The 17702-nt window shown below is 39.3% G+C and overlaps 1 protein-coding gene across 1 annotated transcript in view; it reads left to right on the forward strand.

The window, feature by feature from the left end:
- The window catches only part of LOC127938225 (ubiquitin carboxyl-terminal hydrolase 46), a 31867-nt gene extending 14457 nt beyond the window's left edge, over nucleotides 1-17410 (forward strand). Inside the window, exons 4-9 of the mRNA XM_052534689.1 lie at nucleotides 8805-9046; nucleotides 11387-11463; nucleotides 11569-11652; nucleotides 11801-11998; nucleotides 13513-13591; nucleotides 14160-17410. Coding sequence (XP_052390649.1) covers nucleotides 8805-9046; nucleotides 11387-11463; nucleotides 11569-11652; nucleotides 11801-11998; nucleotides 13513-13591; nucleotides 14160-14261 — 782 coding nt within the window. The 3' untranslated portion in view covers nucleotides 14262-17410. The remainder of the gene's footprint in view (nucleotides 1-8804; nucleotides 9047-11386; nucleotides 11464-11568; nucleotides 11653-11800; nucleotides 11999-13512; nucleotides 13592-14159) is intronic.
- The last annotated feature ends 292 nt before the right edge of the window (nucleotides 17411-17702 follow it).

Genomic DNA, 17702 nt, shown 5'->3' on the forward strand with positions numbered 1-17702 from the left:
TGCCCATATACACATTTTAAAAGAACTATGAATTCAGTACCCACTAAACGTTATTATTAAGAGTCCTAAATACTTTTTATTTAACTTTGAGGGGAATATACCTGGGTTACACTCTCCCCCCTCTTAAAATTCTCATGTCCCCATGAAATTACAGGGAAAGTCAAACTTAACTCTGTATTGTGGCCATTAAAGCTGAATTAGAGTTTACTTTGTTACACTTAGCACACTGGGCCAGTGGATGACACCAGAAGGTACCACAAACGTTTTTCTTCTCCCCAGAGTTCCCGTTCCCAAGATGTATGACCATACCCTTGTATACAATAGCTAAAGGTCTGTCTGAAGGCTTGCCGAGATTATCATAGCTTAGCTTAATGACCGGTTTTACAGTTCTCCTTGAACGTCTATCCGTAGATGCTATCTCCACTGTTGGAAGGTTGCTGACTTGAACTTTCTCTTTTGGTAACTCCTCCACTTCCATTTCAGGGTTTGAATAGGAATTCTCTCTCATATTCTCTTCCAGACTTTCCTCAGACACATTGTCTTTTAAAGTTCTACTTCCATCAGCACTGTGCACAACCTTCTCACCAACAAGTTCAGGTAATAATGTGTGCAGTGTCTTGGTCTGCAGTCCACTTCGGTCTGGTACATGGTAGCAAATATCATCCTCACTCTCAGAAGACGTTTCTACTCTGTTAGGTTCATTCATAGTAGCTACTTTTTCTCTTAATTGTTTTTTCTTCACACTTTGAGCCCTAGTTACTGGAGGTCTTATTTCCTCTCCACCACTCAGTGCAGGAATTCTGACACTGTCTCCAATTGGCAACAGATGATCTCTGTGGAGAGTCCTCAATCGTCCAGTTCCTGTCTCAGGTCTTAGCTTATATACAGGTAAGTGTCTTAACCTCTCCACTACTATGTAAGGCACAGAAATCCACCTGTCCTCCAATTTTTGCTTTCCTGTTTGAGCCAGGTTTCGAATGAAAACACGATCTCCTTTTTCCAACATTTGAGGTTTCACTCTTTTGTCATAATGTTGTTTATTCCGTTGATGATTTTTCAAAGAAGCCTCCTCTGCTAATTGGTAAGCTTCTTGAAGTTCATGTCTCATTCTTTCCACATACTGCTGATATGTTACTTCATTATCTCCATTAGGTGAAGTTGCAAAACAAAGATCCACAGGTAGGCGAGCCTCCCGCCCAAACAATAGATAGTACGGCGAGTAACCAGTCGCTTCGTTCTTGGTACAATTATAAGCATGTACCAGCTGGCTAATATGTTGGCTCCATTTTGCTTTCTTTGCAGGATCAAGGGTACCCAACATTGAAAGAAGGGTGCGATTGAATCGCTCAGGTTGAGGGTCACCCTGCGGATGGTAAGGTGAGGTACGAGATTTTCGGATCCCCAACATTCCCAGAAGCTCTTTAATGAGACGGCTCTCAAAGTCTCTGCCTTGATCAGAATGTATTCTTGCGGGCAATCCATAGTGGACAAAAAATTTCTCACACAGAACTTTGGCCACAGTCACAGCTCTTTGATCCTTTGTAGGGAAGGCTTGAGCATAACGTGTAAAATGATCTGTTATGACCAGTACATTTGCAATCCCTTTTGAATCAGGTTCTATGGAGAGGAAATCCATACATACAAGATCTAAAGGCCCACTGCTAGTGATGCGATTCAGTGGTGATGACCTCTGTGGCAAAGTTTTCCTGACCACACACTTTCCACAAGTCTTCACATACCGATCAATGTCCTGGTGCATTTTAGGCCAGTAGAACCTATCTCTTAGCAGTTCAAAAGTCCGCTCAACCCCCAAGTGACCTGCATCATCATGCAAGGATTTCATTACCTGAAGATGGAACTTCTCAGGTAAAACCATTTGCCATCTTTCTTTTCCATCTTGATCAGTAATTACTCTATATAGAAGATTGTCTCTGATGGTTAATTTTTGGCTTTGTCGTTGTAATAGTGCCACAGCTGGATTTGAGCTTTTGGGCATGGTAAGCACCTTGTTTGAAACCACTTCATTTTTTACTGGAGCAATGATGGGGTCTTGGTCCTGAGCTGACCTTAGATCTTCGTGTGTCCACAACTCCATTTGACCAATTTCAAGCTCGGTAGGACAAGCATACATTGTTGGAATACTTTGTGGAGAGACACAGAGTTGGTCTATCAACCTTGAAGGAGACTCACCACCTAAAGACGAGCTGGTTAGTTGACATACAGCTTTTACTGCTGTTTGTGGTATTTCTGCCCACTCTTCAGACTCCATGCTGAAAGGATATCGAGACAATGCGTCCGCATCCACATTTTGCTTTCCTGGCTTGTACTGTAAGCTAAAATCATAAGTGGCTAATGCGGCAAGCCATCGATGTCCCGTGGCATTCAACTTGGCACTGGTCAAGATGTAAGTTAGTGGATTATTATCAGTTCTCACGACAAACTTGACGCCATACAAGTAGTCATGGAACTTATCAACTACTGCCCACTTAAGAGCCAGGAACTCAAGTTGGTGTGTGGAATAACGCTGCTCAGTAGAACTTAACTTTCGGCTTGCATAAGCCACTGGACGCAACCCCTCTGGGTATTCTTGATTCAGGACTGCACCTAAACCATTTGAACTGGCGTCAACATGAAGCACATATGGCTTAGTGGAATCCGCAAAAGCCAAGACTGGGGCATTAGTAAGGCAGTGAACAATCTTCCTGAAAGCCTCTGTACATGCTTGATTCCAGCTTTCACCAAAGGGTTCCGTTTCCTTGAAATATTTCCCTGTTGAAGCATTGTCTTTTTTCCCTTTCACTGGTGGATAACCTTTGGTAAGGTCTGTCAGTGGTCTTACAATTGCGGAATAATCCTTAATAAAGCGCCGGTAAAACCCACAGAATCCTAGGAATGACCGCAAGGACTTGAGATCAGTAGGCATTTTCCAGCGAGTGACTGCTTCCACCTTCTCTGGGTCTGGGGAAATTCCAGAAGCAGAAACAATATGTCCTACATACTTGACTTTCTCTTGGCAGAATTGGCATTTATCAATGGACACTTTTAGCCCAAACTCCTCAAGACGGTCAAGCACTTTGAAGAGTCTCTCTTCATGTTCTTCCAGAGTACGACCAAACACAATCAAATCATCCAGATAGACAATAACTTGCAGTAAATGCATGTCTCCTACTACCTTTTCCATAAGCCGCTGGAACGTAGCAGGAGCTCCAGTAACTCCCTGTGGCATGCGCTCAAACTGATAAAATCCCAATGGGCATATGAATGCAGTTTTTTCCTTGCTCTCCTCTGCCATCTCGACCTGATAGTAACCACTTCGCAAGTCTAATACTGTAAACCATCTGCTACCAGACAAGCAATCCAACACATCATCTATTCTCGGGGTTGTGTACTGGTCAGGAATAGTTCGACGGTTGAGTGTGCGATAGTCAATGCACATCCTCACACTTCCATTTTTCTTTCTAGCAATCACAATGGGTGATGCGTAAGGACTTCGTGACTCTTTTATTATGCCCGATGCAAGTAGGTCTTTTATGTGACGGCGCACATCGTCAATGTCGGCAGGAGTTATACGACGGGATCTCTCTCTGAATGGTCTAGGGTCATTTAATTGAATGTGATGTTTAACACCTTTTGCCAATCCAACATCCCACTCCTCAAGGGAGAACACATTGATCCTTCCAGACAGCTTTTCCCGTAACCTTTTTTCCCATTCAACAGGAATGACAGACGTGCCAAAATTAAACAAACCTGGGTCGATCTTCTTTGATTTGCTTCTCTCTCTGCAAGTCTCTGTGACAGTATCAGTTGGAAACATGTGAGCAAGAACAGTGCCAGGAGGCACAGTAACCTCTTTAGATGTTTCGTTATGCACAGGCAGCTGAAAGGTGTCCCTGTTAATAGCTGAGAAAGGCAGCACCACGGGGGGGATGAATAGTCCTGCAGGTAATTGATCATCAGCAGTGGCTTCAACTACAAAAATGTCCTTCTTCAATGGTTTTTCATACTCCATCGTACAGTCTGCATATACCTCACCTCTCGGAGGAACAACAAGAGAGCGGGGCCCCACCCATTTGACCTTCGCTTCTGGCTCTTCGGTTAAGCAAAAGTCAGGGTAGTTGGACTGGATTCGTAGTGCATGCAACACATTAGGAGTATTAGTGTCTCCACTCAATGCTGCTAGTCTTCCAAAAAAACTGGAATTCGTCCCAATTATCACAGGGACTTGCTGAAAACCTTGGGGCTCAGGACAAACCAATGCTAGAATGGAGATTGGTTCTTCCACTCCAGTAAAAGGAACAGGAAATGAGACATCAATCACTATGTACCCCTTGTACGGATAGCTTGAGGAGCTCAATCCCCAAATTGAAAGTCCATGAAGAGGCTGTAAAGGCACCTCAGATAGGTATTTGGAATACCAGGAGTCAAAAACAATTGTTACCTGAGACCCACTGTCTAGCAGCGCTTTGCACGGATGTCCATTTATCTTCACTGAAACAGTGGATGAAGGACCCACCAGCCCTTTTGGAAGGCAGTTTGCTTCTGAGATATCAACCTGACTTCTTGCAGAATAGCAATCACGATTACCAGCCTTAGAACTGTCTCCTGAGGCATCATTCCTTCCACTCTTCGCCTTTTTTAGAGAACGGACCAGTTTCTGAATAACCAATGAAAGATTCTCAGGAGCTTTACATTTTGTGGCAATGTGCCCATCTTCCCCGCACCGGTAACAGAAAAAATCCTCTCTATCAGTGGAAGATCTGGTCCTTGACTGAGCAGAAACAGGTTTTGATTGCTGTTGCTGAGCATGGGTTACTGGCAAACCATAGCCTACCTCCATTATTCCTAACTTCTGCTGCAGCTGTTGTATTTGTTGTTTCAGTGCTTCGACTTCATCTGGTGGTGTCTCTACACTTTTCTTAGTGGGCCTAGATTTTGACTCCAGCATCCTGTGAGCATTTGACATTTTTGGAGATTCATCACTTAATCGGGTTTTCAAGGCCTGGATCTCTGCTCTTAACTCACTTACAACTGCAAAGCTGAGTTTTTGTTCCTGACTCTGTACTGTCTTTACAGTAGTTCTGATTTTCTGTCTGGCTGCTTCACTCTCTTCTGCTTCTCGGATCTCATTTAACAGAGCTAAGAAGGTAGGTGGTTGCATTTTTCTCTCTCGCAGCCTTAACTGTAGAAGCATCAGATCTGACTCTACTGCTCCTCTAATCAATTGCTCTACTCTCACTCTATCTACCATCTGTGGGGACAGTCCACCTCTTTGTACCACTTTAGTTAAGGATTTCTCTACTCTGCGGAGGAAATCAGACATAGCTTCACCACGACACTGGCGGAGAAGACGGAAAGCAAAATACAAATCTTCGCCTGATTCAGAGGTTCCGAAAGTACTTTCTAAAGCTTCTAGATACTGTAGAGCATCAGCATCAGGACTAGAAAATCTCACGGCTTTGACAATATCAAGAGCAGGCCCCTTTAAGCTCTCCACAATTCTTCTTCTTTTCTCTTTCTCAGAGCACTCACACTCTGTGATCATCATGCGAGCTTGGTCCATCCAGTTCTCCATATTTTCTTCTCCTGTCGGTGTTGGAACAGAACCAGAAAATGTACGTAACCGTCTATATGCACTACTGTCAGTGGTTTGTCTGCCCGTTTTATCCAACAGATCACCCACAGCCCTGATGATTGACTCAGGAGAACCAGCACTGTGACTGAAAGGAGAAACTAAGGATTGCAAATCCTGCATAGACTTCCCTTCTTTAGCGAGAAACATTGTCAGCTTTTCAGTAAACTTTGCAGGAGAGGGATCACACTCCTGAACTATCACCACCCTCCATGGATCTTCCCCCTCATCAGGCAGCAATACTGGTGGAGCAGTCAATGGGTTCACAGCTTCCCTACACTCACATAATACTTTTAAAGTATTAGAGCTAACACCTGTTTTGGTAGCTCTTACACGTACCCTTCCCCAAGCTTTCACAGTCTGAGCTACATCCTCAATATAGGCCACATCAGCTTCAGCAGAAACCCCTACCAGCAAAATGGCATGCGTTTCATCCACCACAGCCTCTTTGCACCATGAAATAAGTTCTGCTCGGAGCTCAGGGTTTCCACTCGAATCCATCACTGCATGCAAGACTAGAACAGAACTAAATTAAGGGTGTTTATGGTTTAACTATTAACTAGGGTGTTAGAAAAAAAAGAAAGAAATTCCCCGTACTGGCCACCACTTTATGTAGCACCCTCTTCCCTCTCAGTAATGATGTACTTGAGCTCTTAAGGCGGGTACTCGGGTTCAAACTTTGCAGTCTCTCGACTTATTATAAGGGAACTCTCTTAACACCCTTCAGCACAAACACTATTCCCTATGTGTAGCTATAACCCTGACTTTTTATGTGAATATAAATTAACACAATACAAAATATTCAGATTAACCTTCAACTCAACCACTCGATGAAATCACTTCAAGTAAAACGATTACAATGTTTATTAAAACCAATATGAATTTAAATGAAAAATAGAAAATATGAAACAAAAAGGCAGAATAAATAAAAAGTAAACTACAATTAACTGCCTCTTTTAAAATGAGCACAATTGGGCAGTTAGAATATTAAATGATACACAATCTCAGATAAATGTACTTTCACAATTGTATGTCAATCTACAGAGGAATATTAAAGTTAGCTGTTGAGTATGACTCTTTTTACCAAATAATAAATCAAATGTCCCTCAATATAGTTCTTACACGGTTTTAAATGCCCATCTATTTACATGTAAAATATAAGAAACTTCCCTTTAACAGAAAAGGGATATTAATAAATCAAACCCCTTGTTGCAAATAAAGCAGCAGTTATAATTTGACAGATAAACACATTAACTCACGTGGGCCCACACACACACACATACACACCCAATCACGCTCACCCCTCGTTGCAGGCCTGTAACCGTTGCTCGCGTGCGTTGTGGCCACAAAACAAAAAGATAATTGGCCGCTTCACTCCGAAGAGCCAAATAAATATTAAACTGAAATACCTTAACCGTAGTGAAGAGTCCTCCCTTGTTAGGAAACTTTAATCCCTCGGTTCTCACTGATATGCACGTCCTGACGAACCTCGCGATCCCTCGTTGCCAGGGGAACCCTGAATCTCTCGGTAATTCAGGGCGCTACCTGGATGTCCAGTCGCTAAGCTTCTCCTTATCACCGTTATTCACGTTGATATTAAAAGTTCACTTTAGTAGTCACTATTTCGTTTGTAGTAAGCACTAACTCGTCTGGAACTCACACAAGTGTACTGACAAACAGAAAGTTAACTCAGCATTCAGCCTACAGCCAGCGAACTTTGTGAAAACAAAACAAATACTGCTAAATAAACTATTTCAATACTTTTTGTTGCTCAAAAATAAATGAAATCAATCAATCCTATCCGGATTAATCGCGATTCTCTCACACATACAACGGCGCGCTTTGACACACACCTGTTCCGTTCGCTTTCTTTCTTCTTCTCTCCTTTTCCCCTCCACTCTCAAGAACCAATCAAACTTCACATTACGTAGATATCAGGCGGGCTTAAACAATTATTCACCAATGAATAACGGACAAAACTAACTTGTTAGTAAAACCCACGTTTTGCACATGTACATTACAACCAAACTATAACACAAACGATGCTCTTAAAGGGGTAGATGCCCATATACACATTTTAAAAGAACTATGAATTCAGTACCCACTAAACGTTATTATTAAGAGTCCTAAATACTTTTTATTTAACTTTGAGGGGAATATACCTGGGTTACATATATATATATAACTGCCCCCTTCTGAGCAACAACATCAATCTCCTTTAAGAGACTGAGAATCTCAGTCCAAAAAAAAAAAAAAAAAAGATCAGAATCAGAATCAGAATGAGCTTTATTGCCAGGTATGTTTACACATGCGAGGATGAATTTGTTTTCGTGACAGAAGCTCCGCAGTACAACAGAATGACAGCGAAAGAAAACACATAATAAAAGAATAAAAAATAACGCGGTTTCTTGGAATGGTAGGGTTTTTTGTAAATTTGTATTGAGGTGATAAAGAGAGACATTTTGCTGAAACGTTCGCTAAACATTTTATTCCTGTTGCACATCAGTGGGACATTTCAAATAAGTCAGCACACTTAGCACAGATAGCGCAAGAAATATGATAGCTGCTGCGAGACATCTGCTTTTTGAACACGTCCCCTGCGTCGCGCACAGTCTCCAGCGTTCTGTCATAGTATCTCTGCACAACAGCGCGTTTGACAACGTCCTGGCCAAATGCAGAAAGGTTGTTGGCCATTTAAGCACAGTGCAGCGAGTGCTGCAGAATTAGAACAAAACAAATTGAACTTAGACAAAAGAAGGAGTCGCTTATACAAGTCATTCCAACCAGATGGAATTCGGCTCTGGACATGATTTTCTGTTTTGCGCTGTAGCTCATCCCAAGCAGCAAGTAGCCTACTGATAAACATCCCACCCCTCCTGTGACCCATGGTTTGTGTTGTATTCGGTTGTTTTATTACAGTCTAGCTATGTGTAGTGAAACGCAGTGAGCAACGGACTTTCAAAATAAAAAGTACGTTAACGCGCGATAAACTAATTGTCGGCGTTAATTAATTAATGCGTTAACGCGATAAAAACGCGTTAACTTGCCCAGCCCTAATTTTTAATAGAGTTAACTGAAACAGCCTGAAGAATACAGGTTTTTAAAATGATATGCGCTAAAGAAGTAATTACAGATTTGAAATATTTCAGTTTTTGCTCTCTGATTCTTCCTGTAGACCTGTTTGATAACTACATGCAGCAGGACGCCCACGAGTTCCTAAACTACCTGCTGAACACAGTGGCTGACATCCTGCAAGAGGAGAAGAAACAGGAAAAACAGAACGGACGGCTAAAGAACAATGGCACTGCCATCACCACGGACACCGAGCCAGAACAGAACAAGACTGAGCCCACCTGGGTTCACGATATCTTCCAGGGCACGCTGACCAATGAGACGCGCTGTCTCAACTGTGAGACGGTATGAGTTTTGCTATGTGAAGTGTTTGCGAATATTGTTCTGCACTTCAGTTTATATACCCCTTGCAGAATCTGCAAGATGTTTCTAATAATAAAAAGAATGATCCCGTATATATTGTTTTGTATTTTGTTATACTATTTATTGTATTACTTAGTTTTTATTAGGGCTGGTCATTTTATGCGTTAATTAGATTAATTAATTATGGAGAAAAACAACGCGTTAAAATTATTAACGTATTTGACGCACTTGCCCCGCAGTTGATATATGTGGATCATCTGCCATTTCATACAGTCCATTGATGACAAATATGAGGCAGGACAACAACATACTGCGTGACGGAGCCTAGAAAATGTCCCTAAAATTCAAGATAGGGGGCAAAATGCTCCTGTTTGAAATTGTCTCATATTTACATTACATAGTTAAGAAATATCGCACGAACTGTAGGCTAAGTACAATATCACATGAGTGTAAATGTGATACTCATCGTATACAACAGTTCATTAAGAAGTTAATATTGTGTTATATTAGACACAATGTTGTCTGTTTTGCTAAATTTTGCCAACCAGAAGATAAAGACAAAGTACAACTGTTCAACCCCAACCAACACTCAGCGTTATTTCATTTCTTAATCCACGCTTTGAACGAATTTGATGAACCATTTGGCGTGTTGAACCATTGGTTGATGCGTTGGCTTGGAAGTGATGCTGCACAGACCTATCTGTATGACATCAAAATACCGCAAGAGCGATTCAATAGCACAAGTAGCCGTATGCTCTCTAAAGCTCTTGCGGTTCTTTGATGTCACAAACCGATCGGTCTGATGGTGATGATCCGCTCGAACAAGCCTAATGATTCAATGAACCATTCATAAAGAACCATTTACTTCACTCCTGAATGAATCAGCCTTTTGAACAAATGAAATAAATGAATAAATGACTCGATGACTTAATCATTAAGACATTTACCACCACCTACTGGCAGTTTTAGTTTATTCTTTAGTTTATTATTTATTTATTTAATATTTTCATAGTAATAATGGTAATATTAAGAAAATAAATTATTAAAGTTATGGTTCACCCAACCAAAAATGACAATTATTTCATAATTTACTCACATGGTCAAAAAGAGTATATGTAATACATTTTACTTTGCACACCACAATGACTTTAAATGATCTTTTGGGAGTAATTTCTCCAAATTTGATGCGCGATTAATTAGGTTATTTAATCACCACATCATGTAATTAATTAGATTTTTAAAAAATTTATCACTTACCAGCCCTAGTTTTTATTTTATATAGCTATTGAAGTCTGTTTCTGTGAATGGATTAAAAAAAAAAAAGGTAATTGTGACTTTTTAACACAAAATTATGGGATATAAAGAATTGTAAGACAGAATCACAATTACCTTTATTTATTTTTTATTCCATGAAACAAAACTCAGAATTGACTTAGAATTCAGAGGAAAAAAAGGTCCAAATTCAGATTTTATATCTTGTAATTCTGTTTATATATATATATATATATATATATATATATATATATATATATATATAAAGAATTCTATAAAATGTATAGAATCAATAGGAAAAACAGAATAATTTATTTTTAATTAATCTTTTTTTTTTTTTTTTTTTTTTTGTCTTGCAGAAAATTCTGAAATATGTTTTGCAGTATCTTCAGGGACAGTAAATAAATGTAAATGTCATAATTTAAAAATTAAATGTAAAATAAGCACTTTTTATGACTTTTTAATATTAATAAAAATAATATATAAATAAAGACATTCTAAACATTTGAATTTTGCAAAGGATATGTAAAAATTTTTTGCAAATTTTTTTGCAAAGTTGTCTTCTGTTAGACAGCCAGAAAATATTATTGTGAGTGGTCTTATACAAAAACAATCGACCAATCGTTTGGACTTTGCAGTGTCTCTCTACCATGTGGCCCACTTTTCAGTCTTTTCTGTTGAAAAACCGACCTTTTCTTTGCATTAACACATTGCCACTAGAATGCAGTTGAGTGCTAACACGCTGTCACATGCCTGTGCTTTAACACATCCTCGCTTGTGTCTTTCTACAATATGTGCAAGACAACAGGAGACAATCAGGTCAACAGAGTGCAACCGTTGACCTTAAACAACTGAAACCATTCGTAGAAAAGGGTCGCCAAAAGGGTAAACATCTTTGCAGAAATTAGTTCCCACTAACTCTGCCCCTTGAAGATGCTTGACAACTAATATTGTCCCTGCGGGTGGCGAGATCTGTTTCTGAAGAGATGTTTTCTCTTCTTTCCCAACACATAAGTGTTTTGTGAACTTGCATGCCCTTTGTTTTTCCAGGTCAGTAGCAAGGATGAAGACTTTTTGGATTTGTCTGTAGATGTTGAGCAGAATACTTCAATAACACACTGTCTCAGGTAAACATATACACACTGCATATATCATAACATGCTAATGTACACAACCAGTTGTTTTCCTCATTGGTCCTGCACTTAGATGTGTTTTGTCTGATGGTTTTACAGGGACTTCAGTAATACAGAGACCTTGTGCAGTGAGTATAAATACTACTGTGAAATGTGCTGTAGCAAACAAGAGGCACAGAAACGGTGAGTGTCAATGTGTCAGATACACAAAACCGTTAACAATGTACTCTGCATCAGCTATGAAAATGCATTGGTGATGTTTTATACACTACAATATGAATGTATACGTACTAATCATTTTGTTTTATTATCATTTGTGTATGTCTTGTAGTATGCGTGTGAAGAAGCTGCCCATGATCCTGGCTCTTCATCTGAAGCGCTTTAAGTACATGGAGCAGCTGCATCGGTACACTAAACTGAGCTACCGTGTGGTCTTTCCACTGGAGCTCCGCCTCTTCAACACCTCCGCAGATGCCGTCAACCTCGACCGCATGTATGACCTCGTCGCTGTGGTGGTCCACTGTGGCAGGTATGAGAACTGTCAAACATGTACTTCTGCAACATATAAAAACAAACTGTCTTAACACTGTCATGTACATGCCATGTACAATTAAGTCAAATGTTATAAATACTGACCTTATATGCAGTCTATATACCGGTAATATATTTGCCACAGTGTGAAAGTACACTTTTATGGTAATGTTTTTTTTTTAAAGGGGGGGGGGGTGAAATGCTATTTCATGCATACTGAGTTTTTTACACTGTTAAAGAGTTGGATTCCCATGCTAAACATGGACAAAGTTTAAAAAATTAAGTTTCTGTTCCAAAAATACTCCTTCCGGTTTGTCACAAGTTTCGGAAAGTTTTTTTTCGAGCATGGCTCTGTGTGACGTTAGATGGAGCGGAATTTCCTTATATGGGTCCTGAGGGCACGTTTGCCGGAAGAGCGTGCTCCTGTATAGCAGAGCACTGAGAGCAGAGACATCCACTGATCAGAGCGAGAGCGTCGCGAAATGTCACAAAAGAAGTGTGTTTTTGGTTGCCAGGGCAAGACAACCCTGCACAGATTACCAAAAAAAAAACAGCATTAAGGGACCAGTGGATGGAGTTTATTTTTACAGAGCATCAACGGCGTTGTGTAAGTGTTTGTGTTTGTTCCCTGCATTTCGAAGATGCTTGTTTTACAAACAAGGTCCAGTTTGACGCCGGATTTGCGTATCGTTTATTTCTTAAGGATAATGCAGTCCCAACGAAAAAGGGTCACGATCGTGTGTTGGATCCGCATGCGGTGAGTAAAACTGCTTCAAATATCTCTGTGTTGTTAACTTAGCTATCGGCGCGTAAGCGCATCAAGTAAACAACATGCGATGTTGTCATCAAACTGCACTTTCCACATGTACAGCTTAAAAAAAAAAAAAAAAAAGACGACAAAGTGGAACTTAGTCATTTTCCAAAACCGCTAAGCAAATATATACAGTTTCAGTTCATACCACATAGAGACGTTGTTGCTGATGCTGCTCTTGTTAAATTTCAGCCTCTGGATCTGATTCTGGATCATAAATAAATGGCTGAATCTGACTGTCAGCCATGGTTTTGGATGTTTTTTTCCTCACGGTGTCACAGCTCCCAGACGCTCTCAACGCAAAAGCCTACTGGTGCTCGTGATTCTTTAGCTCCGCCCACACGTCACGCCTCCAGCCGGTCGTGTTTTTCCGGGAAAAATCAGTACAAACTATCTTTCTCTTATGAATATGATAAAACTAAAGACTTTTTGGAGCTATGAAGGATGTAGTACTACTCTATAGGTACTCAAGGTTAACAGGATATTGAGTGAAAACGAGCATTTCACCCCCCCCCCCCCCCCCCCTTTTTAAGAATAAAGAAGGATAACTTAATCATAAAAGAGATATGTACAAAATAATAATAATAATTTTATTTATATTTTTATTTTATGGTGATTTTTGTTTTATGGCCTAAATATTTAAAATATAAGTTGATTTCCTTCAAAAGTTTAAACACTGCCTCTGTAACTGTGTGTGTTAGTGGCCCAAACAGAGGGCATTACATCACCATCGTGAAGAGTCATGGTTTCTGGCTGCTATTTGATGATGACATTGTGGAGGTATGCAACTTTTTTATATATATGTATATTTAAAAGTTTGGGGTCAGTGGGATTTTATATAAAGAAATTAATAGTTTTCACAAGATTTCAGAATGCAAGAAATTTATCAAGCGTGATGGTAAAGAAATGTTATAATACAGTTTCCACAATAATATTAAGCAGCACAACTGTTTTCAAAATTGCTAAAAATTTGAAATGTTTCTTGAGCAGCAAATCAGCATATTAGAGTGATTTCTGAAGGATCATGTGACACTGAAGACTGGAGCAACGATGCTGAAAATGCTTTGCATCACAGGATTGAATTACATTTTAAGATGTATTCAAATTATAAATTGCAATAATATTTAACATTTGTGCTGTATTTTAGACCAATAAATGGAGCCTTAGTGAACAAACATGACGTCTTTCATAAACTTTTTTTTTTTTTTTTTAGATGTTATCCCAAACTTTAGATTGGTAGCAAACAGTCAAATTATAAATCCTAATGCATGCAGAATACAACGCTCCTCTTTTCTGCTTTTTCACACCATTTATTTTCTCTATCTGTTCCTTTCCATTTCTCTCACAGAAAATTGATGCACAGGCGATAGAGGAGTTCTACGGTTTGACTTCTGATATTTCCAAGAACTCGGAGTCGGGATACATCCTGTTCTATCAGTCCAGAGAATGAAGGAGCAGAGGAGGGATGCGAGAAGAGACCAAAAGGAAGGGTATATGTGAAAATGATATCCACTAGATTCCTTTTCCACATCCCTCTCCTTTTTCCTTATCTCATTCTCAGGGTCTCCAGCTGAGACTGAGTTGCCAAAATCCCTCTGTAACCCCATTTTGCCATCTCACTGCCCCCTGGGGGGAAAAAAACACCTCTTCAAATCTGACCCTCAAGTCAGTCACCTGCATCTGGAAGGCACTTTATAAACAAAAACAACAATAAGTAACACAAAAGCAACACAAAAAAAATCACAACATATTCAAATACAATACTTGTGGAATCAAACTTGAAGGAATCAAAAAGCTACAAAAAGAGCAAAGAGTCCTGGTACTCCAGCAAGAGTCACTGCTTCTGTTTGTTTAGTGCCCTGGAAAGTGCCTCTCATCTTGGGTATCTGAAACCAGGAGGAGGGTTTCTCTCTCAATCTCTGGCTTAAGGTCATGGAGCCGTTTCGGGTCCCTTTAGATGTTTCATACTGTGATGCCTACTCTTCAGTCGTCCTTCATACGACTTTTACCCAGTAGCTGGTGAATCCACACATCCTAGTTCAGTCATTGGAGGGGCTGTTTGCACTGTGTAACAATTTGTTTTGGATTTTGGCTTGTTGTGGAAATTAGATTATGGTTCTGAGCAGTCTGTTACATGAGTGAGCGTGTGTGTGTGTCTGCATTTAGTCATGCAGGCAGCTGCTGTGATGTGACTGCTTTTCATCCAGAAATAGTTGCAGTCTTGTTACCGAGAGAGTTTTCAAAAGTTGTGCGATTTGAATTCTTTGCTCTTTTATAGTAACAAAGAAAAAGGGCAGAAATGCAAGGCTGAAATGCTGCTTTTGTCTTCTTTCCATTCTTATCTATCACTGTTGTTACCTTCCATTGTAGGTAATGGCCTTACATAGACACGTGTGTTAACAGCCTTGCAGTCAACTCTTGTTAAGTTCAACCAAATCTGCCGGTCCCAACTGACTTCTAGTTTCTAGTTCCTGCTTTAGTTACTCCAGGTGGGTTGAATCCATCTTTTTTTTTTCTCCTAAATAGATGTTGTAACTTGTAAACATGGTCATTTTTTAAAAGCAAAATCATGTGGCATTTAATTTTATCATTTACTTTTAGGTGCTAAAGGTGTAGTTCACCAAAAATGAAAACTTGCTGGAAATTTGACTCATCCTTATGCCATCCAAGATGTAGATGAGTTTGTTTCTTCACCAGAACAGATTTGGATAAATTTAGCATAGCATCACTTTGCTAACCAGTGCATCCCTATGCAGTGAATGGGGTTATTGTGATGTTTTTATCAGCTGTTTAGACTCTCATTCTCCACTGGTGAACAAGTGATTTAATGCGGAAAATCTGTTCTGCTGAAGAAACAAACTCATCTACATCTTGGAAGGTCTGAGGATGAGAAAATGTTCATTTTTTGGGGTTAACTATCCTTTTAATATATGAAAGTTTTGGACACAGATGTGAGATCAGTGGTAGGAGAAACTTGAGATGCACCAGTCTTCAGATTGCTTCAATCCTGTCAGTAAAGTTTAGGTTTTATTGAAGTATCTGACAGGTTGTTGCTGTTACAATAAGTGGCATTTATCTCGGAGGGCCTTTACTATGTAATATATGTTGTAGAGTCAGGAGAGAATCTGACTTCAGGTAAATGGGGAACTTTATAGAAGGCGATACAGAAACATACTGATAATCCTGACATTTAATTTTGTACATAAATGGGAGAGATTGACCTGAAATGGTCACCGAAGGAAAACAAGGTGCAATACAGGGACGAGATGAACATTCCACACTCATTTTACACCAAAATTGCTACACATTATTTTTTTTATAATAAACTAAGCTTATAGAAACTCTTAACAACTGATTGGTACTCCCATTTATTAAGTGTATAGCTTTTTTTGTTTTAATTTTAGGCAAATGTATAATTTACCATTTTATTCCCTCAGAAATCATCATACTCTTAAGGAAAAGTAGTTCACAACTGAAAAACATGATTTATTTGCCTTTTTTGTCCGTTCACATCGCATTCATTGTAACAATAGAGTAAATGATTTGAAGGAAAAAAAACTGGTGAAATGGATTTATGATATTGGTTCATTCATTCTAGGTCTGTGGTCTGCATTTTCACACTCCTCAAACAAGATTATGTGTAATTATATATTAAAGCCACACTACATGCAATATAGATGTATGAACACTGTGTAACAACTGTGAGATTGACTATGCAGTGTTTGTGTTTGTCCTGTTGTTCCCTGAGCCTTGACAAATGCTGACTGATTATTTGGACTGTTCTTTCATTTGTAGTTTCCCAGTGACGCCAGCAAAGTGTTGTTTTTCAAAAAGAGGAGCATATGTGGTTGTTTGAATATGTTTTATTGGTACTAAAACCACATATCTCTTCCATGCCTGTTCTTTTGGCTGGTTTGTTAAATGATCAAAATCAACAGAAATGTGCCGAAATTGTAATGGGAAACACACATTCCTTCAAACTGGAAAATGAAATCGAAATTTCTGCGTCATGAAACTGTACATAAATATTATGTAGACATACTGGGTCAGAAATAAATTATATTTTTTTAAAACTTTAAAACTATTTAAATTGACCTGTTATTCGCATGGGGAAGTCATGGTTAAAAATGAAGAAATGAAAGCTGATGAGTGTTTGTCAGAGATGGTCTGAATTCAGTCAGGTCTCTTATGGTGACCTGGATCATTTTGAAGTTTGTTAGAAGAGTAGCCTAACCTAAAAGTACTGTAACTGCTTAAAACTGTGAAATGAATCCCCATACACATGAACATCTGGATATGTTAAGATCCACCTATTATACTGTCACTTTTCACAGTTACACACCTTGTATGCAAAAACACACCTGTCTGTTTTGTCTTCTTTTAATGTGTGTATTTTTTAGGTCCAGGAAAAAGATGTACAACGTGTGTGTTTGTGTGTCTTAGAGAGAAATGCCAGGACTCAAACTCAAATGGAAAGTGTGATAACTGTAAGTGCACTTTATCATAGCAGAACCAAAAAGGTTTCAAAAAGGAACTGGAATCCTGACTGAGATTCTTTTGGTTTATGTTCCTTTCCTCAATAAATTAAACACAACTTTACCAGCTGTTGCTCAATTTGTTTGTTTGTCCTCCATGTGTTCCTTTTAATTATTCTCCAGCTTTTTGTGGCGGACACATCTTTTTATTTTCCTCTTTGGGGTGACTAATAAGACAAACAATGACAATTGTTTGAACAGGAAAGAACAGGAGCAAAGAACAGGAGGCAGAGGGAGTGAAAATGGAGATGGAAAGATTTATCAATCGATTGAAATGACGAGAAATGAAAATATTGTTTACGGAAAGTCATTTATGAGCCTAAAATGTTAATGCATCAACCGCAACATACATTTTT

The sequence above is a fragment of the Carassius gibelio genome, chromosome A20 (genome assembly GCF_023724105.1).
Source record: "Carassius gibelio isolate Cgi1373 ecotype wild population from Czech Republic chromosome A20, carGib1.2-hapl.c, whole genome shotgun sequence".
NCBI classification, from domain to species: domain Eukaryota; kingdom Metazoa; phylum Chordata; class Actinopteri; order Cypriniformes; family Cyprinidae; genus Carassius; species Carassius gibelio.